Here is a 27,875-nt window from a genome sequence, read left to right on the forward strand (position 1 = left end):
AGGCGCACCACTTTTGGACAAACTGTTTTGTCAGTAAAGAGAAATAAATATTGGAATAGCCTATCCTCCACAATAAGGGGCCGTCCCACATACATCAATTTTAAAACTCATTTAAAATTCTGGCTTTTAGAAAACCAAAGCTGCACTCACTTTTAACTTTTAACTGCCTCACAGGTTTCACTATGTGTAACAATGTATGTTATGTTGTATTTTGTCTTGACTGTTGTTGTTAGTGTTTGTCTTGCGTCTCAAACTATGAGGGTGTTGCATGCTTGTTACATCTTCATGTTTTTATTTTTATGTATCTGCCTAGGGACAATAGATGGAAATTAGCTATGGTGCTAACTCTAGCATATCTACATTGTGTACTTGTACTGATGTCCATATGCACTGTCCCTATCTAAATTGACTATTAAAATAAAATAAAGATAAAAAAAAACCTAAAAAACAGGAAGTAACTAACCACGACATCAGCTGTTGCTTCCATTGTGGTCATGAATTTGTGTGTGTGTGTTTAGAGACACTGTCATATTCTCCTTAGTATCATCTGACGTCTTATCTTCTACTGCCACCTGTAGGTTCTTGGGAAAATTATTTGTCTGAGATTTTTGTCAAGCCTCTCTGCTTCCTTTAACCAGTGTGTTTCTCTGGCACAGTAATACACAGCAGAGTCCTCTGGCTTTAAGTTGGACAGTCTCAGATACACCATGCTGTTGCTGTCATCTCTACTGATTTCTACACGGCCCTGAACACTGCTGGCATAAGTGTTTCTGCTTGAAGTAGAGTATCCGCTCCCTATCAATTCCAGTGCTTCTCCTGCAGGTTGTCTGATCCAGCTCATAACACAGCAGCTAAATGTGAAGCCAGATCCCCTGCAGGAGAGACTGAGAGTCTCCCCAGGGCTTTTCACTACTGAACTGGAAGGAATGGACTCCATACTCTGACTTGTACAACCGGATGAAATAAAAGGGAGAGAGGAAACACAGAAGAAATTAATCATCTGGGAAGTTTTCTGAGAAAAGATAACATAGCAAGAAGCAGGAGAACTCACAGTGCAGAGAGAGAGCAACCAGCAGAAGAGTGAGTGTGTTCATCATCCTGAGGCTGGAGATGTGACATCTGATGCTCCACAAAAAGTACAAGAGCAGTCAGCAGGACAGAAGTACACTGCACAGACTGGAGATTTGCATCAGGACATAATGGGGAGGGAGTGGCTCCTTTTTGTAGTGTTTTATCATATAACCAAAAAATGAAGGATTATCTGTAAGGTTTATGTTAAATGTACTCACAAATTAATGATCTCATGTAAAATGTGTGGTTGAGTCACATGGGTGCTGGGCATTTTGCATCTCTGTTGGTGGTTTGCATCTCTGTAGAGCTATATTTTTAAGAAAGAGTTTATATTTATTTTCTAATTCCAATAATCTTTTTATAAATGCAGGCTCTGAGTCATGATAAACATGCTGACAAATACAGTTGTTATTGATGACATATCTTTCATTATAAACTGTCAATCATTCAGTAGACATGTGTTTTCACAGCCCTGACATGCTTCAGTGCTTCTCACACAGAGATCAGTGTTACTCAGTTGTTGTACAGCTTAGTAGTGTTGTGTGTCACTGTGGCTCTCGTGCACAATAATAAACTGCAGAGTCTTCTTGTTTCAGACTCTTAACCTCTAAGTGCACACGATTTTTGGGAAGTGTCTTAGGTGATGGAAAACTGGCCTTGGACACTTTGGGCAAATATTGTGCCCGTTCTGCTATCGATCGTCCGATCCATTCCAGTCCTTTCCCTGGTTTTCTGACGAATCCAGTGCAGCCAAGCTAGAAACAGTCGGTCCACACTTACAGGACAGAGTGACTGGTTGTCCAGCTCTGCTCACCACTGGCTCTGAGGAGGTGAGGGACTGGCCCTGAGCAGCTGGAAGAGACAGAGTTTAGATTACAGGGAGCCAGCCGACATCCAAAGCTCCTTTTCTCCTCCTTCGCTCAACACCGACTTCACTCACCTGAAATGAGAGCCAAGAGGAGGACACTCTGTACAACTGTCATGGTGGGAACTTGACTCAGTCTGCACCTGCAGAGGCTGTTATGGGGATTATATATTGTGTTGACAAAATGGGTGGTGATTATGCATCACTGTGTGAATTTACATTTTATCAGTGGGAGATACAGTTTTCTGTCAGAAAAGGAGTGCTGGACTCTGAGAGAGAGAGAGAGAAAGAGAGAGAAAGATTTTCAAAACAGACTGAGATAAATATGTTGTTCATTGTTTCTCTTATTTTCAGTGTGTTTGGACAGTTTTTCAACAGTGTGCATTTCTAAGAGGGAAAGATTGTGTGGTGTGTAGTTCAATGTATACAGTACAAGCTGTAATGTCAGTCTAAGACGTTAATTTAAAATGTTATTGTTCACCTAAGTGAGGTGGATTACTGCTAATAGAGAAAACAATGTGACACATGAATACATAGTTTTTTCCTCCAAGAGCCAAGGAAGTAAAAGTTTGCCTTATTACAGTATTACTACAGTATCCATTCAGCTTCCAACCCAATGGCTTACATACACAAGAATAAACAGCAGCTCCTTCAGTCTTCTAGCTGTTTATATTGAAATTGATTTGAAATGATGAAATGGAGAACTATACAACTAAATGAATAAATGAAGAATCAGTCACTGCTGATCCAGCACCTAAATGTTCTATTTGTGTTGGGGTGAAGCAAGCTCTCAAAGGGTCCGGAGTATAAAATTGTAGTTTGAGTGGCAGTCAGTCAAAATCAAAGAGATAAGCAGAACTAAGTGTTTCCATATAGACGACAGAGAAACTTGAGACTGAAGCATTCTATGGTTTTTATGAAAGAAAATGTAACATTATTTGTCACTCCTGGTTTAGATGCCACATGGCTGAAATGTGTATGTAGTATTTATTTTATTCATAATGGGACAAGGATTGTTGAATTTTTTTAATGTATATAATGGTTATTGTTGGTGGTTAATAATGACTATATTTTTCAGGGCACATTTTCATGATTTTATTAAAAACAACAAAAGCTAAAACATTGTATTTTTTTCTAAGAATATATCTATAAGAACGGGATCTGAGGACAGACAAGAAATCTTTCTTACTGCAGGAGTTGAAGTAGTTTACTTTAAGCAACCAGATCGTTGTGATGTTTTTGCACTTTTATGTAAATAACACTTGCCTGCTGGCTTCTGCTCTCTGCTGTTGTTGTTGCTGCTGTAAGGCAGGAGTGCTTAGGGCCGTCGACAAATTACAACACCGAAAAGAGATGCAACAACAATATTTTTAATTTAACTTTTTTTAAGTAAGTGCTGTAGTATAACCAGCAGGATACAAGTAATAACTGAGGTAAGTTTGGAGACATTACCTTATTTAATCATTAAATGAATAAATATTTTTGTTGTATCTCTTTTGGTGTAGTAATTTGTAGACCGCGGCCCTAAGCATTCGTCTAACTGCAGGTAGCAGCAGCAGCAGCAGCAGAGAGCTGAAGAGAGCGGGCAAGTGTTCATAAACTTCTGGTGTACTTACAAACTTTCCAATCCATCGTTTTATGAGAGCATAACCTATATGTACTACTTGTAGACGTTTGGTGTCATTTCGGGCATTATTAGTGGGGTCATTTACGAGATACAAAAGTGGGTCCATTAGCCCCTGCGCTATTCAGCCTATAACGCTACTCCGCTAACTCTCCAAATGTTACACCCAGGTGAAAAAGCTTCTGTGGGGGTGTTTGGCTCGAGGTCATGGTGCAAGGGACCCTAGGGTGAAATTACTCGAACCATCACTTTAACACAAACTCTTTTAACACCACTAGTTGTTTTTATGTAGGATTAATGCATGCGGCGTTTTGGGATTTGGGCCTCGGAGCTCTTTAGTTTTGGGAAACCAGGAAGCGATGCACAGTAATGTTGTGGGTGGCTAGCAGAAACAACCCTTGAGCAGAAATGGATAAAGAAAAGAGTTTTGAATGGCAAGTTCAGTTTTAAAGCCCTTCCAGATGGTTCTCTTGAAAAGACTAGGGGTAGTGGTGGAATTGTGGGAATTGGTTTTCTGACAAACACATTTTAGATTGTTACTGTAACAGTGAGCTGGTGTTGAAACCATTAGTGGTCTGAGGGCTCCTCCTCTGGTGGCTTCATGTTACAAGTGTTCAGGCTCTGAGGGTTTTGTTCAGGTCTGCTGATGAGTCACTGGGAGAGTCTTAATTCGGCCCGGTCTCATGGAAGTTCGTGTAAATGTGACGTTATTTGAATCTATTGATACGTGTTCACGGAGACGTTTTTGTCGTTTTTTACGTGGTGGACAACACGAAAATATGAAGTAATGTATTTCAATGGGAAGCATATTTTGTGGCCACAGCACGAAATTGTAGGGAGTAATATAAAAAGCCGAAAATCCGCGTGAGGAGGTTGGTCGGGTGGTGGATGGGTCCAACAACACAGGACTTTCACCCGGGCGAAGCGGGATGGCATGTGACGTTTTGTCCCGCGTGTTACTGTGGCGCATCTCCCGGCGTTTAAGGCGCCCTTTCCCCGTAAAGTTTTTCCTAAACCCAACCTCCGCCATCCCGTTATTGTGGGCGTCCCCAGCGGGCCGCCCTCGGGACCGTCGCGGGCGCCTCCGGCTTATGGAGCGTCGCTTCGGCCGCCTCCCAGCGGGTCCCCAGCGGGCGCCTCGCGAGGTCCTCCCGGCTTATGGAGCGACCTTTTCGGCCGCCTCCCGGCGTCCTTTCCCCGAGAAAATAATGTGACATTTACACGTAAAAAATAATGTGACATTTACACGTAAAAAACGTCTCTGTGAACACGTATAAATAGATTAAGAATAACGTGGACATTTACACGAACTGCCGTGAGACTGGGTTGTAATTCGATACTGAACTTGTTCTTCAGTGAATCTTTGTAGTTTGGTGGATGTAACACCACCATGTAGAATCACTCCAGTCCTTTCCCTGCATGCTGTCTGATCCAAGCTGTGTAGTAGCTGCTACCTGCATTTATTTTTTCATATATTTGCTTACTGACTGTATTTGGTGCAAACATAGATACATTGACCGCAGCATGAATCATGTGAATAATAATATATTTTGCAGCTTTTAAAAGATTCTTTAATGGTTTCAGTGTTTGCAGATGTTTAAAGAAACAGACATACACAGAAACTTGGAGCCTTTTAGAGGAAAACAGCTGCTCAGGAACTGAAACATGACAAAATGAAAAAAAATAAATCCTTTAACAAAGATGAAAACTATTGTAGTTCATCCATTTACAAGTTACTCTTCTGTAATAAACAACATATTTTACCTTCATATGTGTGTGGTTATGTCAGAAATAAAATCATCAAATAACATTCAGCATGATTTTTACTTGTTTTTATTCAGAATTTGTAAAAGCCAGTCATACAACAATCATACTCAAATGTCTGTGTTGTCTCATTTTGAATGACTTGACCTGGAGGACATTAGTCATGTGAGACAGTGCAGAGTTTATCAGCCCAGGGAGGATGAGGAAAGACAAGAAATGTTTCTTACTGCAGGAGTTGAAGTAGTTTAATTTAAGCAACCAGATTGTTGTGATGTTTTTGGCACTTTTACCAACAAGTGATCTTTATTGTGTTTTTGTGTGTTTAATGTTGAGTCATAATATTTCTCAGGAAAGCAGGACGTTAAATAATGAAGAGACAAAGGGTAATATATTATCTAAAAATGGAAAAAAACGTAGAAATAGTAAAAGTAGTAATATTAAAAATATAATGTATAAAATATATATTATAAATATTGAATTCATATATCATCTTCATTATTTGGCTTCATCAGGCCAGTAAGAATACTGTAGGATTTTTGTACAGCTGCTCAACCAACTCCAGTCACTGTGGGTCTCGAGCACAATAATAAACAGCAGAATCTTCAGTCTTCAGACTGTTCATCTGCAGATACAGCTGCTCTCTGCTGTCGGTCTCTGGAGATGGTAAACCGGCCTTGAACTGACTGAGAGTAGATGCTAGTACTACTGTAGATACCCGCAATCCACTCCAGTCCTTTTCCAGGAGCCTGTCTGATCCAGTGCATCCAGTAGCTACTGAATGTGAATCCAGATGTTGTACAGATCAATCTGTGGGATTCTCCAGGTCTTTTAATCGCTGGTTCAGATTCTGTCAGAGTCTGACCATCAACACCTGTCAAGATATAAAAAACATCACATGAATTTAGTTGTTACACAATTAAAAACTATGTTTAATCAAGATCAGTGAAAATCTTCACCTGCCCAGCAGAGAGTTAAAAGCAGCAGTCCTGTCCTATAGTCCATCATGTTAAACTGTGTGTCCACTGTTCTCTGTCCTCCTCTCTGCACTCAGATAAGTAGAGGTGAAGATATCAGAGTTTTGCATCGACTCCTCCTCACAGGAAGGGACCTGATCTGACTTTGATCTCAGTCACTGTTTGGTGAAACTGGAAAATGAATGTTTACTGTAATGCGGAGACATTCCATCAGTATACTTTGTGCAATAGGCTGACAAACACATTATATACTATTGACAACAGTCTGCATCATGTGAAGGCTTTGACACTTTTACACTACCCCTGAAGTGATTAACTTTGTGAAACTGGAGAATGAATGTTTACAATGCATGAGCAATGACGCTAATAGGCTGACAAAAACATTATTTAAGTAGATTATACTTCATTATTAAACACAGTATGCATAGTATGAAGATTTTGGCAATTTTCTAATAATAATAACAATAATACATTTTATTTGTTGGGGCCTTTTAAGATATCCAAGGACACCTTACAAAACATTAATAAAGACATAAATAAAAGTACAGTGATTTCAGTTAAAGAGAGTCCCGTTAACTGATGTGAGGAGGAAGAGAGTTCCAAAGACGGGGTGGGAGCCTGTGATGTGGTCTTTGATGTTGTGCAGTTTATTCAGTTTTACAACGTAAAGAGAGTATTTTTAAATACATTTTAATTAAAAGAACACCAAATAACACCTTAACAAATATTGATTACAGTTGCATACTGTTGATTTTCTGTTATGTTTATTTAAAAAAAATGTAACCCCTCAGTACAAGGATGCTATGAATATACATGTTTTTCATTCAATTCAACAATGGAATTCAAAAATTCTATTACTCATGTTTCATTTCTTGTGAGATGAAGGTCTTTTTTAAACATACTTGTGAGGTGAAATAATTCACGACATGAATTCACATGAATAGTGTGAGTCAGACAGAGAAGACACTTTTTGAAAAAATATCTTCACTATACATTTAATATTCTAATGTTTGTATATTACAATATATTTTGTATCTCCTTAACTTTTTATTGCTAAATATGTCTGTTTCTCTCTTTACTGTAACAGTGAGCTGGTGTTGAAACCATTAGTGGTCTGAGGGCTCCTCCTCTGGTGGCTTCATGTTACAAGTGTTCAGGCTCTGAGGGGTTTTGTTCAGGTCTACTGATGGTTTGTGTTACTGTGGCTCTCTGGCACAGTAATACACAGCAGTGTCTTCAGGCTGCACATTCTGTCCATTTAGAGTCACTGTGTTACTGGAAGTCCCTAAGTCAATACTGAACTTGTTCTTCAGGGAATCTTTGTAGTATGAACCTCCAGTATATTTCATTCCAATCCACTACGTCCTTTCCCTGCAGACTGTCTGATCCAGGCTGTGTAGGAGCCAAGAGAATAAGAGACCTGACAGGTGATGGTCAGACGTTGACCTGGCTGCACAGTCACAGAGGCTGGCTGGGTCAACTGTTCACACTTCACACCTGTGGAGGAAAACATGTTGAGTATTGAATCAGTATAATAACAGTGAACAGTGTGCTGTGATCATACTGTCAGTGTCTCTGCCTCAGTGAGACTCACAGGATCCAGCAGCCAGCAGCAGCAGCAGAGCTACAGAGAACATGGTTGCTATTGAAGGTGATCTGATGGGAGCTCTCTTCTTCTGCTGCAACTGACAGCATGATATCAAGTCTTTATAGCAGACTGTGAGGAAGTTCACTTTGCATAGAGAAGGACACTGACCGGCTATAAAAGAAGGATGGACTGTCCTGTCACAAGAAGTCAAAAACTGGACTTTTGTTAAGAAAATGTATTCTGACACATATTTATTTTATTATCATAGCAAAGTTAACACAAAGTTACTTTAATGTTTATTAATTCTTCACAAAACTTGAAATTCTGTTAAACTCAGATCAACAGAATATGTAATGTCTGCTTTAAGTACTTATAGGGGAGCTGCAATAAAACCTTCAACAGTTTTATTGAGACTGCAGACTGCAAGCAAAGATTTGACTTGTTTTGACATGTTGAGTTTTTGTACAGCGTTGCTCCTTCCTGTGTCCCCTGTGGCTCTCGAGCACAATAATAAACAGCAGAATCTTCAGACTTCAGACTGTTCATCTGCAGATGCACCTGCTCTCTGCTGTTTTCTCTGGAGATCGGTGGCAGGTTTTTGTAGGGGAAAACCGGGCAGCACTTTTTCATGACTCATGGGGGCAGCACGAGAACTTACATTTTTTTTTTAAATCCTCTGTGCCGTGGCGGGTTTCTGTTATCTATCATTTCACCGGTGGGGGAATTGGCAAATTGGCACCTCTGCAGCTGCAGGTGTCCTGCTTGCTGAGAGAGGAGCATCTCGCTGCAGCGAGACGCATTCTGTGCACAGAAGCCGTGTGAGAAAGGAAAAGAGGAGGGGTGCGGCTGGGGACAGTTCACCTCTGGGTCTTGCAAATGGAACAAGGGGGACAAGGGGGGACAAGGGGGACAAGGGGGGACAAGGGGGAACGGGGGACCAGGAGCCTCCTTAGCTCATCACTTTATGCATGATAGGGATCTATCGGAGATCTATCCCAACTTTTGGACTGCCCTGAGGACTGCACTTACTCTGCCAGTCACTGTGGCTCCAGCAGAGAGGAGCTTTTCCAAACTAAAGTTGATCTAGTCATACCTGAGGTCAACCATGTCCCAGCAACGGCTCATCATCCGTCAATACGCAATCACTCAATAGGGGAGCAGATTTCATCATTGATGATCATGCATTAAGGAAAGCCATAAAGGTCAGGTTTTAGTTTTAATTTGTGTTTTCTATTCTCTGTTCTTAGTGCTATAGTGTAATACTTTATATTTTCTTTAGTGTGGTTTTACATTTGTGTGGTGAACGATTTGTGCTATTTAGAATAAGCCTATTTATTCTATATTTTATTTGTATATTATTCTTAATATTTTATATTATTGTTGCTCTCTGCTCTTGTTAGATTTTGTATATATCTGATTGTATATATTCTTAGTACATATATATATATATATATATATATATATATATATATATATATATATATATATATATATATATATATATAAGGGGGTCTCTCACCCTGGGTGTAATTCAATGTAGAACCGTCCCTGCTGGAGATGGTAAGCGCGCCTTTGACTGACTGAGAGTAGTAGATGGAGCTACTAGCACTGCTGATGGAAGTGATCGTCCTATCTTCTACTGCCACCTGTAGGTTCTTGGGAAAATAATTTGTCTGAGGTTTTTGTCAAGCCTCTCTGCTTCCTTTAACCAGTGTGTTTCTCTGGCACAGTAATACACAGCAGAGTCCTCTGGCTTTAAGTTGGACAGTCTCAGATACACCATGCTGTTGCTGTCATCTCTACTGATTTCTACACGGCCCTGCACACTGCTGGCATAAGTGTTACTACTTGCAGAGGAGTATCCGTTCCCTATCCATTCCAGTCCTTCTCCTGCAGGTTGTCTGATCCAGCTCATAACACAGCAGCTAAAGGTGAAGCCAGATCCCCTGCAGGAGAGACTGAGAGTCTCCCCAGGGTTTTTCACTACTGAACTGGAGGGAATGGACTCCATACTCTGACTTGTACAACCTGATGAAATAAAAGGGAGAGAGGAAACACAGAAGAAATGAATCATCTGGGAAGTTTTCTGGTGTCACTGACTGACCATCAGTCCATGTTGTCTGAGAAAAGATAACACAGCAAGAAGCAGGAGAACTCACAGGGCAGAGAGAGAGCAACCAGCAGAAGAGTGAGTGTGTTCATCATCCTGAGGCTGGAGATGTGACATCTGATGCTCCACACAAAGTACAAGATCAGTCAGCAGGACAGAAGTACACTGCACAGACTGAAGATTTGCATCAGGATACCATGGGGAGGGAGTGGCTCCTTTTTGTAATGTTTTATCATATAACCAAAAAATTAAAACAATTAAGGATTATCTGTAATTTATGTTAAATGAACTCACAAATTAATGTTGTAATGTTAAATGTGTGGTTGAGTCACATGGGTGCTGGGTATCTTTGCAGGTCTGTTGGTGGTTTGCATCTCTGTAGAGCTATATTTTTAGGAAAGAGCTTATATTATAATATATTGAATTTATTTTCTAATTCCAATAATATTTTTCAAGTGCAGGCTCTGAGTCATGATAAACATGCTGACAAATACAGTTTTTATTGATGACATATCTTTCATTATAAATTGTCAATCATTCAGTGGAACATGTGTTTTCACAGCCCTGACATGCTTCAGTGCTTCTCACACAGAGATCAGTGTTACTCAGTTGTTGTACAGCTTAGTAGTGTTGTGTGTCACTGTGGCTCTCGTGCACAATAATAAACTGCAGAGTCTTCTTGTTTCAGACTCTTAACCTCTAAGTGCACACGATTTTTGGGAAGTGTCTTTGGTGATGGAAAACTGGCCTTGGACACTTTGAGCAAATATTGTGCCAGTTCCGCTATCGATGCGTCCGATCCATTCCAGTCCTTTCCCTGGTTTCTGACAGATCCAGTGCAGCCAAGGTTCCTCCAAGAGCCAATGAAGTAAAAGTTTGCCTTATTGCAGTATTACTACAGTATCCATTCAGCTTCCAACCCAATGGCTTACATACACAAGAATAAACAGCAGCTCCTTCAGTCTTCTCGCTGTTTATATTGAGATTGATTTGAAATGATGAAATGGAGAACTATACAATTAAATGAATACATGAAAAAGCAGTCACTGCTGATCCAGCACCTAAATGTTCTATTTTTGTTGGGGTGAAGCAAGCTCTCAAAGGGTCGGAGTATAAAATTGTAGTTTTAGTGGCAGTCAGTCAAAATCAAAGAGATAAGCAGAACTAAGTGTTTCCATATAGAGGACAGAGAAACTTGAGACAGAAGCATTCTATGGTTTTTTGAAAGAAAATGTAACATTATTTGTGACTCCCACTTTAGATGCCACATGGCTGAAATGTGTATGTAGTATTTATTTTATTCATAGCTGGACAAGGATTGTTTTGCTGTCTTTGGCTGTTTTGTAAGGAAGTGATAATTGATAGGACCCCCTCTAAAGTGATATGCTACATCTCAAGGGGCTATCATTTAAATAAATTCAATAAATTGAAATTAAAGATCTTTAAGGTCTTTAACCACTGGTTCAGATTCTATTAGAGTCTGACCATTAACACCTGTAAGGACAAAAAGAAAATGTGAAATATGTCAGTTATAGAAATTAAAACTGTGTCAAATCAATATCAGTGAAAATCTTCACCTGCCCAGCAGAGAGTTAAAAGCAGCAGTCCTGTCCTATAGTCCATCATCGTTAAACTGTGTGTCCACCTGTTCTTTTTTTTTTTTGCACCCCCCCCCAGATAAGTAGAGGTGAAGATATCTGAGATTTGCATTGACTCCTCCTCACTAGGAGGATAGCACTAGATTAGGCTTGGCATTCAGTTCTTGTTTGGTGAAAATGTAAATGAGCCCTGTGATTGATTGTCGACCACCTGTCACGATGTATCCGCTTGCCTCTCCCTAATGTCACTTGGGGATTGCCTCCAGCCGCCATTGAGTCTCATGAAGAAGTGGGTATATTTAATGTATGAATGAAATGTGATTGTTTCTTTTTTATTTCTCTAAGTCAAAACAATTATTTTTTATCTGACATGTTTCAATTAAATTGGATATACCTTATATTAAGATCCCAGCCATGTTCCTGTCGAGAAGCAGAAATCATGTCAATATATATCAGCAACTGACAAGGGGTGATTGAATGCTCTAAACAGCTAATCTTTGGTTTTATTGGGCAATGCTGACAAGGTAGAGCAGAATTGTACATGTTGTACAGGCACAATACAGGTACAAATTATTCAGGTGCATTTCTGTTGACCAGAACATTATAAACATTATAAACAGTCATTATGAAAAATATTGGATCTTCTCTATTGGGCCATATTGGATTGCATTATATTAAAGAGATGAGCCCAATAAAAAGAATGAGTAAGGTACTGTAGGATTTTGTACAGCTGCTGAACCAACTCCAGTCACTGTGGGTCTCGAGCACAATAATAAACAGCAGAATCTTCAGTCTTCAGACTGTTCATCTGCAGATACAGCTGCTCTCTGCGGTCGTCTCTGGAGATGGTAAACCGGCTTGTAACTGATTGAGCGTAGAAGATGTTAGTACTGTGGATACTCGTAATCCACTCCAGTCCAGTCCTTTCCAGGAGCCCTGTCTTATCCAGGCCATATAGTAGCTACTGAATGACAATCCAGATGTTGTACAGGTCAATCTGTGGGATTCTCCAGGTCTTTTAACCGCTGGTTCAGATTCTGTCAGAGTCTGACCCCAACAACACCTGTCAAGATATAAAAATTACATGAATTTAGGTGTAACAAAATTCAAAACTATGTTTAATCTAGATCAGCGAAAATCTTCACCTGTCCAGCCCCTCCGTCCGCCTCCCCCCAGGGAGGAAACATCTGGACTGGAGATATTTAATGAAACTGAGTCCTTTGGCCTTTGTCTGACTTGTTTTGATTTGTGTAAAATGTTTCAGTATTAACACCACAACCAAATATATTCAAATAATACACAAATGGCATCTGACACATTCACATACTGTATATATAAGGGTTATTAAAATGTGTTAATTTATAATTAATCTTGTGATCAAGACTCTGTTTCTCATTCATCATTTTGAGAACAATAGGCAGCACATGGAGTATTTACTATCATATACAATTTCATTCAGATCAACATCTACTATAATGTTTGACAATTAAGTTATTGTCATTTCACCATTTTATACTATTATAACATTATGACTTTGGCAATTTAGTATTACAGTAGATAATGATTTGACAAATGAAGAAACTCTAATACTTTAGTAATGTAACATCTGAACTGAATAAATATTTACTCATCAGTTTAAAGTAAAATCTAAAATATATAGAGATATAATGTAGATATATCAAAGTGCTTTGTAAGGGGTGGGGGGACTCAAATACTTAAAGGTCCAATGGGTAGGAATTACTCCCATCTAGCGTTGAGCTTCGTATATTGCAATCAACTGTCTTGCACTCGCAGTTTAAATTTCGTATTACAGCTACGGTAGCCTTCACACATCAAAATAAATATAATATATAATTTCCCAGTAGATTTTTTTGACCCACTCTGCCGCAGAATGTATTAAGAATACGTGTGGTCCTCCATGTTTCCTTCTTCAAAGTTGCCGGGGCGGGAGCTACGCATACTCATTAGCAGCATTAGCAGCAAATGTGAGTTTATCAAGTTAGGCACAGCATGAAGTAGATTACCCTATATATGTCCCTTACCGGCTAACGTATTTCAAGATGGCGCATGATTATGGAGTGTGCTACCCAGTTCATGCGAATGCAAATGAAAAGTTCAAGCCAAAAGGAATACTTGGAATTGATTGTGGTGGCAAATATTCATGAAAAAGGACAAGTTTGTGAACGGGCAACACACAAGTTTTGACAATATACAACTAAAACACGTTACACACTGGACCTTTAAGATCACATTGCTGTTTGTTGTCTGTGGAGGTTTTTGTGCAGCTGCTCCACTGTCTTCAGTCACTGTGTCTCTTCGAGCACAGAAGTAAACAGCAGAATCTGCTGCTGTCAGGCTCTGGACCTCGAGGTACTGAGTGCTGCTGGGAACATCTTCAGTCATGATGAAACGGCTTTGAAAGGAGCTGCCATAGCTAGCAGAGTTTGAACCTGTGTTGATCCTCCCAATCCACTCCAGACCTTCTCCTGGTCTCTGTCGTATCCAGTGAATATAGGTGCTGTCATGCTATAACCAGATATGATACATGACATCTTCACTGTCTCTCCAGGTCTTTTCACCTCAGAGGGAGACTGGTCTTTGATCTCACCAAGTCTGAATTGTGATAATATCCTACTCCCCTTTTTGCTTTCTCCTAACTGTATTTTGTGTTTTCACAAATTTAATTTTTTTGACATACTTACATCTTTATTTTTATTTTTTTTATTAAGTATTTTACATTTGAATGTTTTATTTACTCTCACTTTTGTCCAATGCAATAAAATATTGAAGAATGTTATTGTTCATGATAAAAGTTTTTAATAATATTTTATTTTCACCTCAGAGGGAGACTGGTCCAGTTTGATCTCACTCCAAAGTCATGTAAGGAAAGAAATTGTGATAATCATCCATCACAGAGGTTAAATATTAGACTAGAGTGTCTTCAGTGTGTAAAGCAGAAATTACTCTTACCATGAAAAGTAACTATAATGAATAAACTCAATGAAATCATATTTTCCATTCTGTAATAGCATTTTTATTAAAGGGGTGATAGAATGCAAAACCGATTTTACCTTGTCATAGTTGAATAATGACAGTTTAGTAGGTAAGTAGGACATACATAGAACTTCAAAATCCCAATGACACCTCTTTCCTCTGCAAATCTACAATTTGAAACTGCCTCTAAAAACGGGCAAATCTCAACAAGTCCCCCTAGTTGACGTCCCGGCGGCCCCTCCTCATTGGCTCTAGTCTCTGTTTGTCACACCCAAACATTTACATAGGCTACACAACTGATCTGAGGTCAGCTTAGCTTCTGAATAGGTGCAGATCTCAGGAGTTCAGCGCCGCTGCTGTGTTGCTGCACCCGCACCCGCCTGCTGTGAGGTAGATTGAGCTCCATCAGGGCTGGCAGCCCACAGCACTCCAACACACGCAAAGTCACAGTTTTTGGGTTAGTGGACTACCAAACACTGCTTCCGATTCTGCCTTCTCAGAGCGCGACACAGGTTCATGGATCTGAGTGTCGCGATTTTCGGTTTCATATTGCATATTGTTACAGCCCTGGTTTTCTGATCTGAATATTTCTAAGTTTTCTAAAGTGTCCCATTTGTTCTGTCATAAATGTTCTAAGAGCTGTTGATGGTGTGATTATAAGGAAGGACGAGTTTGCATGGACCTCCCTCTTCAGGTTTAAAAAGGGAACATGGAAAGCAGATGGACTTTATCATCAGTAGTTTTCTACAAGAGCAGGAAACTAAAAAATACAAAATACTTGTCAACTATTTTGCGAGAAATACTACAGGGACAGACAAGATGTATTTTTCTGACAGTATAACTGAGAAATATTTCTTAAATTCAGGTATGGTATGGAGATTAATATCCATGGTAATATAACATGTATTGAATAATAATGTGAATAAAAGATGCAAACATTCATCAACACCAATTACAATCCAGCTGAATCAATTACAGGATTAACTCAAACCACCACCTGCATTAAGAGGAAGTTTTTCAAATGCTTTCTAAGAAACAGCTGCATTAAAAACATCTGTCTGATCTGCTTTCTAGTGTGTCCAACATCAATATAAATCTAAATAGGACTACAAGTTAAACTTCTCTAGCACCAATAATCACATTAAAAGTAAAAAAGAATCGTTGTTTAAATGTGACTTACCTGTTACTGTGACTTCAGTCCCACGGCCCCAGTAGTCGAAGTAATCACAGTGCCACATCTCCACTCACTGCTGGAACAAAAACCTGACATACCAAAAATAATGTGTGAAAACCTCATAACGTGACAGAACACATACATCCTGATCAGCATTATCCTCTGATGTCATCCTGGGAGTATGTGTTTTGTGCAATTCTTAATCAGCTCTTGCAACGTGCACCACTCTGACTTTAAAATCCTAATTTGAATATGAATCTGCTCATTAAAATTATAAACATAGTAGTTACCTCATATTTCAGTAGGAAATATTCAGTCCTGAGTTTTTTTTCATCACAAGAATGGGAGAGCGTTAGATTATTGCTCTAAGGTTTTTGTATGGATCTATATCTCAGTGCCCACCCCCACCATCACTGTGATAAACCCTAAAACAAAAACTAAACACTGTTATAATGTTGGATAAAACTGTTCATGAAAATGTGTTGTGGCACTGAATAATCTATAATAGTGAAAAAAGCTATATTGGTTACAAATATTTTTTTAAATTATTTTATTTTATTTTAATTTTTTTTCAAAATATTTATTAAAATGTTTTGTAAGATATTTGACATCTACTGGGAGCTTGTAAACGTACAGCTTTTTAAGGGACACAATATGGTGAAATGAAATGAACACTGTTGTAAAACTGATGAATAAAAATCTTAACATCAAAGCAATTATCAATGTTTTTTTTTTTATTTGGACCTTTTGGCAAGCCATCAGTAGTGAGAGGTCAGGAAAGACTTAGATCATTTTTTGTTATTGTTCTTACAGCTCAGCCTCATATAAGAGATGATAATCTGATGGTGTGTGAACTCCACTTTTTTTGTTTCGGGCAAGGTGTGACAAAAGCATAGTGTGGGGAAATGCACCAAATACTGTCAATTATGGGGTATTTAAACTAGCACTTTCTACCAGTGACTGTCACAGTGACATCTGCAGTGGTTTGTGTACAGCTCTGTGGCTTCCTGTATCACTGTGGCTCTCGAGCACAATAATAAACAGCAGAGTCTTCAGTCGTCAGGCTGTTCATCTGCAGATACACCTGGTCCACGTTGTTGTCTCTGGAGATGGTGAAGCGATTCTGGACTGACGTTGAATAAGCTTTAGTGTCTCCACTTGGAGCAGAAATGTAGGCAACCCACTCCAGTCCTTTTCCTTCAGCTTGTCTGATCCAAGCGACACGAGCGCTATCATCTGCTATTCCTGCATATGTACAGGTCAGTTTGTGGGATTCTCCAGGGCGCTTTACCACTGGTTCAGACTCAGTCAGAGTCTGACTGTAAACACCTGGAGAAAAAAGCAGTTTGATCAGAACAGAGCCAAACAACATACCAAGATATATACATATTTTCACAACTAAATTAGCCTCAAAAGAAAGGTGGTAAAAGTATTCACCTGCCCAGCAGAAAGTTAAAAGCAGCAGTCCTGTCCTATAGTCCATCATGTTAAACTGTGTGTCCACTGTTCTCTGTCCTCCTCTCTGCACTCAGATAAGTAGAGTTGAAGATATCTGAGTTTTGCATTGACTCCTCCTCACAAGGAGGAAACATCTGGACTGGAGATATTTAATGAAACTGGGAAATTAATGTGCAAGAGTCTTCATTTGTGTACCATGTTCATCAGTATTAACCCTATAGCCACATGTATTCTAATAATACACAAATTACATCTGTTTTTTTCAAGGTTTATTCAAATTTGTTAAATGATGTTTAATCTTGGTATCAAGGCTCTGTTTCTCATTGGTCTCTGTGAGCAGAATGAGCAGCACATGAGAGCATTCACAATAATATAAATAATCGGTTTCATTCTGATCACCAACATCTAGTATCATTTATGACAACTGCTTTGGGTGTTTTATGTGTTTTTTTTTTTTTTTTTTTTTTTTTTTTTTTTTTTTTTTTAAAATTTTGTTTTTTTTTTTTTTTTTTTTTTTTTTTTTTGATTTTTTTTTTTTTTTTTTTAAAGGGGAAAAATTTTTTTTAAACATATTTATCTTATTGTTTAAAATATATGGAACTTTTATGTGGATATATCAAAGTGCTTTTCAGGCAGTGAGAAAACGTCAGATTGTCATTACAGTAAGATCACATTGCTGTTTGTTGTCTGTGGAGGTTTTTGTGCAGCTGCTCCACTGTCTTCAGTCACTGTGTCTCCGAGCACAGAAGTAAACAGCAGAATCTGCTGCTGTCAGGCTCTGGACCTCGAGGTACTGAGTGCTGCTGGGAACATCTTCAGTCATGATGAAACGGCTTTGAAAGGAGCTGCCATAGCTAGCAGAGTTTGAACCTGTATACATCCTCCCAATCCACTCCAGAGCTTCTCCTGGTCTCTCTTGTATACAGTGAATATTGTAGCTTGTCATGCTATAACCAGATATGATATATGACATCTTCACTGTCTCTCCAGGTCTTTTCACCTCAGAGGGAGACTGGTCCAGTTTGATCTCACTCCAAACTCCTGTAAGGAAAGAAAATGTGATAATCATCCAACAAACTTGTAAAACACAGGTTGGACATTTACTAAAGAAGTAAAGCAGAATATTTTTTTCTCACCAGGAATAGTAACTACAATTAATAAACTCCAGATAATGGTATTTTCCATTCTGGGAGAAGCAGTCGTCGTTCAGTGCTTTCTGATCTGAGTTTTCAGAAATATATCAAACCGTCCCAGTTTTGCGGTACAAGTTTCTGATGGTGTGTTTATAAGAGAGGAAGAGTTTGCATAGACCTCCCTCTACAGGTTTAAAATGGGAACATGTCACACAGATACATTTCCATAAGTAGAGTATCTCTACAACAGCAGAGGAAACTGTGAAATATGAAACTGATTTCTGGACTGATAGAAAATAATAGGAATAGGAATAATGTTCTACAATGATTGTTAGCTCATCGTGTAGCAGTTTAGAGCTTTTTCATCTAGGCCAAATACCAGAAGGGACATTTACATCCTATTTGTGCAGCAGCAGCAGCAGAGCTACAGAGAACATGGTTGCTATTGAAGGTGATCTGATGGGAGCTTCTCTTCTTCTGCTGCAACTGACAGCATGATATCACGTCTTTATAGCAGACTGTGAGGAAGTTCACTTTGCATAGAGAAGGACAGTGACAGGCTATAAAAGAAGGATGAACTGTCCTGTAACATTAGTCAAGAATTGTAACCATATAATTTATTAATGGAAAGGAAATGTAATGCAGACACATATTAGAATTACAATTATTTTCAAATCTGACTCTCAACCAATGACAACATTTCTATTAACTATTCTGTTAACGTGATAGTTGGCTGATCTTGTGATTGTCTTAATGATACTGGATTTGTTCAATGCAGTAATTAGTGGTTATGTAAAAATGTGTGTCCCACACATGATATGTTAAGATAATCTGTTGCTTTACAGAATCTAAGTAGTATGAGTGAGCATGTAGAGACCCAAGAAAGGATACATGGGAAACTTTGTGTCATTTTGTTCACTCAAATGTGTAATTACTGATTGATGAAAAGTGCTACCCAGTTTTACAGTCTGCATTACATTATGTGATTATATCTTATATCTTAAAATAAATGTTCTAATTCTCGACAAACCTTATAACACAGAGGAAAACACATTTAGACACCAGTAGTCTCAATTAAAAATTAGATTCAGTCAGTTATTCAAGACATTGGTCAGTAAAAAATAAAACAGAAAGTCTAAAACCACAACATCATCTGCTGCTGTCATTGTGTGCCACTGTTTAAAAAAATCTCATATTTAAGGTCTCATACTACCTCCTGTTGGTCTGTGTACAAATCATATTCTTGATGGTTTTTGTATAGCTTCCCTGGTAACTTTAACCTTTGTGTGAATCTGGCACAGTAATACACAGCAGTGTCTTCAGGCTGCACATTCTGTCCATTTAGAGTCACTGTCTTGCTGGAAGTCTCTAAGTCGATACTGAACTTGTTCTTTAGTGAATCTTTGTAGCATGAAGCTACTTGTTTTTTTCCCAATCTACTCCAGTCCTTTCCCTGCAGGCTGTCTTATCCAAGCTGTGCGATAGCTACCAACAGAATAAGAGACCTGACAGGTGATGGTCAGACGTTGACCTGGCTGCACAGTCACAGAGGCTGGCTGGGTCAACTGTTCACACTTCACACCTGTTTTGTAACAAATGATCAAGTTATAATGCAAAAGAAGAACTGTTGACTTTAACAAATCCAGAGAGACTCACATCCAGCTGCCAACAGCAGCAGCAGAGCTCCAAAGAACATGGTTTATGTTGAAAAACTGACGTGCTGTGAACTCCACTGACAGCCTGATGTGATGTTTTTATAGCTAGAAACAAGGAAGGTCACTGAGTTTGCATAAAATCAAACATATGAGGCATCAATGTTGGTCTAACTGGAGTCAATAGAAGAGTTTGTTCAGTGTTATTATATCTGCAGAGTGAAAATATGTGTGTCATTTTTGATTTCTTCATTTCGTACAGGTACAGATATCTACCTACATTAAACTATCAATATTGTCTCAACTTATTTTCTAGACTTTTATTTGTGTTAATACACAACAATAATTCCTTAATGACTATATTATTATTATATCTTCAAACATTAATAATCTTTTTTATAAAAATAGTTATCTCCATAAACGATACAAGTAAATTCACTCTAAACAATAACGTTAAATACTGTCATCACTCATCTCCACTTTCAGCTGTTTTCTCTCTTAGAAATAATTTTAATGAAATTACACTATGTGATGGAAAGAGTGACATATTCTTATTTACCTATTGATTTTATTACAGAGCAATATGAATCATTTTAGAGTTTGAGTATCAGTCAGTTAAGATCAATGAGAACAGCAGATCTGAGTTTCTCCTTTTAGTAACAGAAGAGAGAGAAACTAGACACGGACTGTCCTCTAGTGATTTTATATAAAGAAACAGTAACATTATTTTTCCTTCTCATAGATTCCAAATCATATCATTTATACACATAATTGTGTCTTACTTTGTAGAAATGTAAAGTATTTGTAGAAGTTTAATTTCAGCAACCAGATTGTTGGGCTCTCTTTGGACCTTTTATCAATGAGTGATCTTTATTGTGTTTTTAATGTGTTTTCGAGTTTGTATATAATGCAGGGAGGATTATTAATTTATAATGAAAACATTTATGAAAGTAGAATTACAGAATATAAAACAACTTAACAAACTGAAAACAACACAAATGTAATATAAAATGTTTAAATATATACATTTTATGAAAGATATTTCAAACTTGTGCACTACCAGTCTGAAAGAATGAGTACTGTAGGATTTTGTACAGCTGCTCAACCAACTCCAGTCACTGTGGCTCTCGAGCACAATAATAAACAGCAGAATCTTCAGTCTTCAGACTGTTCATCTGCAGATACAGCTGCTCTCTGCTGTTGTCTCTGGAGATGGTAAACGGCCTTGGACTGACTGAGAGTAGTAGATTCTGTCACTATCATTTTCAATAGTTGCTACAAATTCCAGTCCCTTTCCAGGAGCCTGTCTGACCCAGTTCATTTTGTAGCTGCTGAGTGTGAATCCAGATGTTGTACAGGTCAATCTGTGGGATTCTCCAGGTCTTTTAATCGCTGGTTCAGATTCTGTCAGAGTCTGACCATCAACACCTGTCAAACCAAAACCGATAAGCATGTCATGCATTACCTTGGTACAAAGATCAGAGAAAATCTTCATGTGAAATACGTCAGTAATACAAATGGGAATGTAAAATTAAGATCAGTGAAAATCTTCACCTGCCCAGCAGAGAGTTAAAAGCAGCAGTCCTGTCCTATAGTCCATCAAGTTAAACTGTGTGTCCACTGCTCTCTGTCCTCCTCTCTGCACTCAGATAAGTAGAGGTGAAGATATCTGAGTTTTGCATTGACTCCTCCTTTTTTGGCTTTCTCCTAACTGTATTTTGTGTTTTCACAAATAATCTCACCATATCTCTTACCATTTTGACTTGGTTTCATTTCTTTAACCTGTTATATAATCCTTTATTTTTTATTTATTTTTACTCTAAGTCACTTTGTAACATTTGAATGTGTTTATTTACTCTCACTTTTGTCCAATGCAAAGTACAAATAATTGAAGAATGTTATTGTTCATGAATAAAAGTTTTTAATAATATTTTCATTCAAAAAATCGCTTTCAGTTGATGTTGTAGGTAAATAACCTTGTCGGCTTGAGATAGGTAAACAACATCTCATGTCTCCTGAAGTTATTTTTGATCAAATTACTGTTTTTCATGTGAAAAAAATCACTTAAATAAGGTAAATTAATATTAAACGGTTTCTAAAAGTGTAATTCAGTCTGTCTTTTGGGATTACAGACAATGATGTATCAGTGATTGAAACCTCCAAATATTTAAACTAGGGCTGCAAAAATTAACGCCATAATAAAGAGTTAACACAAACGTTTTTAACACCACTAGTTGTTTTTGATGTAGGATTAATGTATGCACGTTTTGTGATTTGGGCCTCGGGACGCTCTTTAGTTTTGGGAAACCAGGAAGTGATGCACAGTAATGTTGTGGGTGGCTAGCAGAAACAAGCCTTGAGCAGAAATCGATAAAGAAAAGAGTTTTGAATGGAAAGTTTAGTTTCAAAGCCCTTCCAGATGGTTCTCTTGACAAGACTAGAGGTAGTGGTGGAATTGTGGAAATTGGTTCTCTGACAAACACATTTTAGATTGTTACTGTAACAGTGAGCTGGTGTTGAAACCATTAGTGGTCTGAGGGCTCCTCCTCTGGTGGCTTCATGTTACAAGTGTTCAGGCTCTGAGGGTTTTTTGTTCAGGTCTACTGATGAGTCACTGGGAGAGTCTTAATTCGATACTGAACTTGTTCTTCAGTGAATCTTTGTAGTTTGGTGGATGTAACACCACCATGTACAATCACTCCAGTCCTTTCCCTGCATGATGTCTGATCCAAGCTGTGTAGTAGCTGCTACCTGCATTTCTTTTTTCATATATTTGCTGCAAACATAAATCCACTGACAGCAGCAACAATTTTGTGAATAGTAATATATTTTGCAGCTTTGAACAAAAGACTTGTAATGGTTTCAGTGTTTGTAGATGTTTAAAGAAACAGACATACAGAGAAACTTGGAGCCTTTTAGAGGAAAACAGCTGCTCAGGAACTGAAACGTGAAAATGCAAAAAACTAAATCCTTTAACAAAAGATTAAAACTATTGTAGTTCATCCATTTACAAGTTACTCTTCTGTAATAAACAACATACTTTACCTTCATATGTGTGTGGTTATGTCAGAAATAAAATCATATATCAAATATCATGCAGCATGATTTTTACTTGTTTTTATTCAGAATTCTTAAAAGCCAGTCATACAACAATCATACTCAAATGTCTGTGTTGTCTCATTTTGAATGACTTGACCTGAGGACATTAGTCATGTGAGACAGTGCAGAGTTTATCAGCCCAGGGAGGATGAGGAAAGACAAGATTAGATTAAAGACAATATTAAAAATATAGCATATAGAATATATGATATAAATATTACATTTATATATCATCTTCATTATTTGGATTCATCAGCCCAGTAAGAATACTGCAGGGTTTTTGTACAGCTGCTCAACCAACTCCAGTCACTGTGGGTCTCGAGCACAATAATAAACAGCAGAATCTTCAGTCTTCAGACTGTTCATCTGCAGATACAGCTGCTCTCTGCTGTCGTCTCTGGAGACGGTAAACCGGCCTTGAACTGACTGAGCGTAGAAGATGTTAGTACTGTGGATACTCGTAATCCACTCCAGTCCTTTTCCAGGAGCCTGTCTTATCCAGGCCATATAGTAGCTACTGAATGACAATCCAGATGTTGTACAGGTCAATCTGTGGGATTCTCCAGGTCTTTTAACCGCTGGTTCAGATTCTGTCAGAGTCTGACCATCAACACCTGTCAAGATATAAAAATTACATGAATTTAGGTGTAACAAAATTCAAAACTATGTTTAATTAAGATCAGTGAAAATCTTCACCTGCCCAGCAGAAAGTTAAAAGCAGCAGTCCTGTCCTATAGTCCATCATGTTAAACTGTGTGTCCACTGTTCTCTGTCCTCCTCTCTGCACTCAGATAAGTAGAGGTGAAGATATCTGAGTTTTGCATCGACTCCTCCTCACAGTGAGGAAACATCTGGACTGGAGATATTTAATGAAACTGAGTCCTTTGGCCTTTGTCTGACTTGTTTTGATTTGTGTAAAATGTTTCAGTATTAACACCACAACCAAATATATTCAAATAATACACAAATGGCATCTGACGCATTGATATACTGTATATATAAGGGTTATTAAAATGTGTTAATTTATAATTAATCTTGTGATCATTCATTTCTCATTCATCATTTTGAGAACAATAGGCAGCACATGGAGTATTTACTATCATATACAATTTCATTCAGATCAACATCTACTATAATGTTTGACAATTAAGTTATTGTCATTTCACCATTTTATACTATTATAACATTATGACTTTGGCAATTTAGTATTACAGTAGATAATGATTTGACAAATGAAGAAACTCTAATACTTTAGTAATGTAACATCTGAACTGAATAAATATTTACTCATCAGTTTAAAGTAAAATGTAAAATATATAGAGATATAATGTAGATATATCAAAGTGCTGTAAGTGTGGGGGTGGGCTCAGATACTTAAAGGTCCAATGGGTAGGAATTACTCCCATCTAGCGTTGAGCGCGTGTATTGCAATCAACTGTCTTGCACTCTCGCAGTTTAAATTTCGTATTACAGCTACGGTAGCCTTCACACATCAAAATCAATATAATATATAATTTCCCAGTAGATTTTTTTGTCCCACTCTGCCGCAGAATGTATTAAGAATACGTGTGGTCCTCCATGTTTCCTTCTTCAAAGTTGCCGGGGCCGGGAAGCTACGATACTCATTAGCAGCATTAGCAGCACCTGTGAGTTTATCAAGTGACAGCGAAAACGCAAAAGGCGGAGCAGTATGTCTAGTATGTCCCTTACCGGCTAACGTATTTCAAGATGGCGCATGATTATGGAGTGTGTACTCCAGTTCATGCGAATGCAAATGTAAAAGTTCAAGCCAAAAGGAATACTTGGAATTGATTGTGGTGGCAAATATTCATGAAAAAGGACAAGTTTGTGAACGGGCAACACAGATTTTGACAATATACAACTAAAACACGTTACACACTGGACCTTTAAGATCACATTGCTGTTTGTTGTCTGTGGAGGTTTTTGTGTAGCTGCTCCACTGTCTTCAGTTACTGTGTCTCTTCGAGCACAGAAGTAAACAGCAGAATCTGCTGCTGTCAGGCTCTGGACCTCGAGGTACTGAGTGCTGCTGGGAACATCTTCAGTCATGATGAAACGGCTTTGAAAGGAGCTGCCATAGATAGCAGAGTTTGAACCTGTGTTGATCCTCCCAATCCACTCCAGACCTTCTCCTGGTCTCTGTCGTATCCAGTGAATATAGTAATTGTCATGCTATAACCAGATATGATACATGACATCTTCACTGTCTCTCCAGGTCTTTTCACCTCAGGGGGAGACTGGTCCAGTTTGATCTCACTCCAAAGTCATGTAAGGAAAGACATTGTGATAATCATCCATCACAGAGGTTAAATATTAGACTAGAGTGTCTTCAGTGTGTAAAGCAGAAATTACTCTTACCATGAAAAGTAACTATAATGAATAAACTCAATGAAATCATATTTTCCATTCTGTAATAGCATTTTTATCAAATGGGTGATATAATGCAAAACCGATTTTACCTTGTCATAGTTGAATAATGACAGTTTAGTAGGTAAGTAGGACATACATAGAACTTCAAAATCCCAATGACACCTCTTTCCTCTGCAAATCTCACAATTTGAAACTGCCTCTGAAAACGGGCAAATCTCAACAAGTCGCCTAGTTGACGTCAACTCTGCTGTGAGGTAGATTGAGCTCCGTCACGGCTGGCAGCCCACAGCACTCCATACCCACGCAAAGTCACAGTTTTTTGGGTTAGTGGACTACCAAACACTGCTTCCGATTCTGCCTTCTCACAGCGCGACACAGGTTCATGGATCTGAGTGTCGCGATTTTCGGTTTCATATTGCATATTGTTGGTTTTCTGATCTGAATATTTCTAAGTTTTCTAAAGTGTCCCAGTTGTTCTGTCATAAATGTTCTAAGAGCTGTTGATGGTGTGATTATAAGGAAGGACGAGTTTGCGTGGACCTCCCTCTTCAGGTTTAAAAAGGGAAAGCAGATGCACATTAACATCAGTAGTTTTCTACAAGAGCAGGAAACTAAAAAATACAAAATACTTGTGAACTATTTCTGCTACAAAATACTACAGGGACAGACAAGATGTATTTTTCTGACAGTATAACTCAGAAATATTTCTTAAATTCAGGTATGGTATGGAGATTAATATCCATGGTAATATAACATGTATTGAATAATAATGTGAATAAAAAGATGCAAACATTCATCAACACCAATTACAATCCAGCTGAATCAATTAGAGGATTAACTCAAACCACCACCTGCATTAAGAGGAAGTTTTTCAAATGCTTTCTAAGAAACAGCTGCATTAAAAACATCTGTCTGATCTGCTTTCTAGTGTGTCCAACATCAATATAAATCTAAATAGGACTACAAGTTAAACTTCTCTAGCACCAATAATCACATTAAAAAGTAAAAAAAGAATCGTTGTTTAAATGTGACTCACCTGTTACTGTGACTTCAGTCCCACGGCCCCAGTAGTCGAAGTAATCACAGTGCTGCATCTCCACTCACTGCTGGAACAAAAACCTGACATACCAAAAATAATGTGTGAAAACCTCATAACGTGACTAAAGAACACATACATCCTGATCAGCATTATCCTCTGATGTCATCCTGGGAGTATGTGTTTTGTGCTGATTCTTAATCAGCTCTTAAAGTGCACCAACTCTGACTTTAAAATCCTAGTTTGAATATGAATCTGCTCATTAAAAATGATAAACATAGTTACCTCATATTTCAGTAGGAAATATTCAGTCCTGAGTTTTTTTTTCATCACAAGAATGGGAGAGCGTTAGATTATTGCTCTAAGGTTTTTGTATGGATCTATATCTCAGTGCGCCACCCCACCATCACTGTGATAAACCCTAAAACAAAAACTAAACACTGTTATAATGTTGGATAAAACTGTTCATGAAAATGTGTTGTGGCACTGAATAATCTATAATAGTGAAAAAAAGCTATATTGGGTACAAATATTTTTTTTAATTATTTTATTTTATTTTAAATTTTTTTCAAAATATTTATTAAAATGTTTTGTAAGATATTTGACATCTACTGGGAGCTTGTAAACGTACAGCTTTTTAAGGGACACAATATGGTGAAATGAAATGAACGCTGTTGTAAAACTGATGAATAAAAATCTTAACATCAAAGCAATTATCAATGTTTTTTTTAATTTGGACCTTTTGGCAAGCCATCAGTAGTGAGAGGTCAGGAAAGACTTAGATCATTTTTTTGTTATTGTTCTTACAGCTCAGCCTCATATAAGAGATGATAATCTGATGGTGTGTGAACTCCACTTTTTGTTTCTGTTTAGGGCAAGTTGTGACAAAAGCATAGAGTGGGGAAATGCATCAAATACTGTCAAATATGGGGTATTTAAACTAGCACTTTCTACCAGTGACTGTCACAGTGACATCTGCAGTGGTTTGTGTACAGCTCTGTGGCTTCCTGTATCACTGTGGCTCTCGAGCACAATAATAAACAGCAGAGTCTTCAGTCGTCAGGCTGTTCATCTGCAGATACACCTGGTCCACGTTGTTGTCTCTGGATATGGTGAAGCGATTCTGGACTGACGTTGAATAAGTTTTAGTGCTTCCACTTGGAGCAGAAATGTAGGCAACCCACTCCAGTCCTTTTCCTTCAGCTTGTCTGATCCAGCTGATATAAGCATCGTCATCTGATATTCCTGCATGTATACGCTCAGTTTGTGGGATTCTCCAGGGCGCGCTTTACCACTGGTTCAGACTCAGTCAGAGTCTGACTGCAAACACCTGGAGAGAAAAGC

At 38.2% G+C, this 27,875-nt stretch overlaps 2 pseudogenes and 2 gene segments (V, D, J or C); all 4 read right to left on the reverse strand.

Annotated features, from left to right (window-relative positions):
- Window positions 1-5,901: 5,901 nt before the first annotated feature.
- Window positions 5,902-6,329, reverse strand: LOC120574653 (annotated as a pseudogene).
- A 1,157-nt stretch (window positions 6,330-7,486) lies between these two features.
- LOC120574620 lies at window positions 7,487-7,960 on the reverse strand (annotated as a pseudogene).
- A 1,562-nt stretch (window positions 7,961-9,522) lies between these two features.
- On the reverse strand, window positions 9,523-10,129 carry LOC120574361. The segment is given in 2 exon segments: window positions 9,523-9,914; window positions 10,046-10,129. Coding segments are annotated over 2 exon segments (438 nt in total).
- A 6,569-nt stretch (window positions 10,130-16,698) lies between these two features.
- Window positions 16,699-26,589, reverse strand: LOC120574362. The segment is given in 3 exon segments: window positions 16,699-17,091; window positions 21,560-21,601; window positions 26,532-26,589. Coding segments are annotated over 3 exon segments (417 nt in total).
- Window positions 26,590-27,875: the final 1,286 nt, after the last annotated feature.

Source organism: Perca fluviatilis, chromosome 15 (assembly GCF_010015445.1).
Source record: "Perca fluviatilis chromosome 15, GENO_Pfluv_1.0, whole genome shotgun sequence".
Taxonomy (NCBI): Eukaryota; Metazoa; Chordata; class Actinopteri; order Perciformes; family Percidae; genus Perca; species Perca fluviatilis.